Raw genomic sequence first — 3,325 nt, forward strand, 5'->3', positions numbered from 1 at the left:
ATACGCCCACTACCGAAGTTGTGGTCTACGGCCAAGATCCTAACAAACTTAAAAAAAAAACTAGAGATAATTAGGATCTTACTAAACTGAAAATATACATATTGATTTCCTGTTCATCCTGCACCATGTAGAGCAACTACGTGAAAGTTCATAGCCCACATATGCTTGGTATTATTATTTTTCATCAACCATTGTAAGCATGTCATGCAGAAACTTTCTAAGTTCAATTGATAACACAAAGTATAGGAGTGGATGATGCAATCAGTACATAAAGCTTTTGTGCTGGTATGAGGAATGAAACAACACAAAAAAGATCATGATTTTCCTTTATGGAGAATATATATTTAACTTGAGCGATGGTGCATAAACATGTGCCTACACACCATGTTAGGTTGGAGGCTTGTACGCCCTGCAGGTTGCACTGAAAATATAAGGTGTGTACTGAGGTTTCTAGTTACATTTCGACAGTGTAACAACAACATGACGTTACTTTAGCAACAGTAGCCTTCATACTGAGAATTATTCCAGAAGGGAAGCGGATTTAACATGGAGAGTTCTATCAAAAAGAAAAAGCACCTTGTTGCATTTTAAGTAGGAAAACATATCAAATGAACTGCCACACAAACAATAAGATGCACATGTCACTGGTGGAAAAAAATGGCCATATGCACGACAATTCAACAACGTAGCGTCACGTGCAATTAGAGGTTTTTCCGATCCGATCAAAATCAGTCTCGCAGCATTGTTATTACAGAACCATTATCTTAATTAGCGTTAAGGGCTGGGATCTCTCTCATCAGGCAAAAAGAAAGAAAACATGTTGGTCATTCATTCCACATACACATAGCATGCATATCATCCCCACAGCTGCTAATTAGTTTTACCCAAAAATGGGGCAGAAACTACTGTAGACGTTCACTGTATTTCATGTACTATGTGGTTAGTAAAGTATGGGGCATGCATAGTCCGCAGATGCAAGTCAGCTGCGCATCGCTGACGCGGGCTGTCAGCAGCAACGCATCTGCATCTCGGTATGATAGTTGGTGGGTTTGCAGGCAAAGTACAGGCGCATTTACATGTATGTGCATTAAAGCGAAGCAGCCAGCTCAAGATATGTAGTCCGTTCGTACACCGCACAGCAAGCTTAACTCATGGGCGCTGCGCCAGCTCTTGTACGAACCAACGTGTCCAGGTACCAAAAGCAGGCGAGGATCATGCTGGCAAAAATATATCCAATGGTACTATGTACTACTTGTCATAAAAATGGATGCATCTACAACTAAAATACGTCTAGATACATTCATTTTTTGGACGAGTAATTCCGAACGGAGGGAGTACTAATTAAGGGAAAATTATTTTGTGCTACGCAACAAACTGTGTCGTCCTATGATTTACTGTAGTATTTGTTTGATGTGCTCACAAACAGTTCATAGCCGAGGGTGATTTGTGAAGATTTCCCCATTTTTTATGGTTGTTGGAGTCGTAATAACAAGATCGATTACTAGATTGGGACAGAAGAAAATCAAGACACGGCGGTGCTGGCCAGCGCGAGTGACTTTTGCAGCAAGGAAACAATGCGCAGAGGTGGACATGTCTGCGAAAACAACTGCTAAAAACAGCAAGGAATCTGTAATTAATCATTTGAGTATATACTACCATATATATAATAGAGAAATGTGTTGTAATTATTTCCGGGTTTTTATTTCCTTGCCTAACCCTAGAACAGTGGCTTAATTATCCAAGATCGGCCGCCGATCTGGCCTGCCTGCATCCGTCCATGTGAACGATACAACTCGAAGGGAAAAAGAACTGTAGAAGTTCTTGAGGGATGGAGTGGCAGTGGGCAGGCACATGCGTATTTCATGTGTACGGACAGTGGGTTCCCTTGTGATGAGTATAACAAATGATTAAATCTAGAGGCGGATTAGAATTTAGAAGCGGAAATCAAGCGGGAGGTAGCCCATCTAGGGCTAGGGTTGGCGAGCGAGCGAGAGGACGTACTCTGGCGCGGAGGCGTACTCGTAGAGGCGGCCGCGGGGAGAGAAGACGATGAGGGCGACCTCGGCGTCGCAGAGGACGCCCAGCTCGAAGGCCTTCTTGAGCAGCCCGCTGCGGCGCTTGGAGAAGGTGACCTGCCGGCTGGTGGCGTCCTCGATCCGCCGCATCTCGCGCCGGCCCCTCTTCCCGCCGCCCTTCTTCGCCGCCGCCGCCGCCGCCACGATCTGCTGCTGCTGCTCTCCTCCCTCGGCCGCCGCCGCCGGCGACGACGGCGCCATGGATCGACGGACGGATGGGTGGATCTAGGAGGAGCAGAGCGGCGGGCGGGCGGGATTAATCTGGTGGAGGGAGGGAGGAGACGGATGTGTTCTCCGGGGAGGCAAAAGGGGGAGGGGGATTTTGTTACTCAGAAAGGAAAGGTTCCGAGGACGGGGAAGGCCCCACAAATGGCAACGCCTGGTTGGGCCGGATGGCACCTCCACGTACCACTCCTCCACATGGAATGGCATCCCTCCCTCTCCCCCTTCCCGATTGGCCACACCCTCGCTCTTGAGTCTTGACTCTTCCTCCTCCTGCTCTTGCTTTTCCCCACCCCACCCCAGCTGCTGCCTCATTGGGTTCCACCAAAGTGGAAACTGCTGCCCCCATGTGAATTGCTTAATACGGTTTTATTTTATTTATTTTCTACAAGCATGCGCATCATCGTCCCATAATGTGTGTCAAAAAGTGTTTTACATCACGGGACAGAGGGGGTACATTCTTAAGAAGATCAGGTTGAGTTTATTTAGGGGAGGTTGGATTAGGTTATTGTGCGATCCTAATCAATGTCTGACATGACCGATGGGCACCGCGAAGGGCGGCCACGCGGGGACCGGTATAAAAGTCGGTTGCAACAGAGAGTCGCACGCAGATGACCGTAGAGGCGCGCATACATACATACATCTCAGTGGTTGCGGGAATATCACGCCGGGTATTGTTATTTTTTAAGATTCGTGTGGTCCTGATAACTTGAGAGTGAAAACCATTCCCAAGATTCGGCACATGCATTTTTTCTCAACCGATTACTTATTCTCTCCTTTTAGTTTTTCTACAAGCAAGGCCAGAATGGTTGGTCCAGTTACTAGTTATACCACGAGCCGCGGCCCAACCAACCCAAAATAGATAAGTTGTTTTCGTAGAGCAAGAGCCCGCTTTATAAAGCCAGCCTGAGCGACCCACATCCAGGGGCGTAGACAGGTCCCAGGCCACCCTGGCCTTGGCCCGGGGCATGAGGGTAAAACCCAGGCTTGTTTATTGCTGTTGTGTGTATTGTAGCACACTCTGTAGC

The 3,325-nt window shown here is 47.4% G+C and overlaps 1 protein-coding gene across 1 annotated transcript in view; it reads right to left on the reverse strand.

Annotated features, from left to right (window-relative positions):
- Nucleotides 1–2,508, reverse strand: part of LOC119326338 (MADS-box protein SOC1-like) — a 7,385-nt gene extending 4,877 nt beyond the window's left edge. The window contains exon 1 of the mRNA XM_037600010.1: nt 2,002–2,508. Coding sequence (XP_037455907.1) covers nt 2,002–2,276 — 275 coding nt within the window. The 5' untranslated portion in view covers nt 2,277–2,508. The remainder of the gene's footprint in view (nt 1–2,001) is intronic.
- Nucleotides 2,509–3,325: the final 817 nt, after the last annotated feature.

The sequence above is a fragment of the Triticum dicoccoides genome, chromosome 6B (genome assembly GCF_002162155.2).
Source record: "Triticum dicoccoides isolate Atlit2015 ecotype Zavitan chromosome 6B, WEW_v2.0, whole genome shotgun sequence".
NCBI lineage: Eukaryota > Viridiplantae > Streptophyta > Magnoliopsida > Poales > Poaceae > Triticum > Triticum dicoccoides.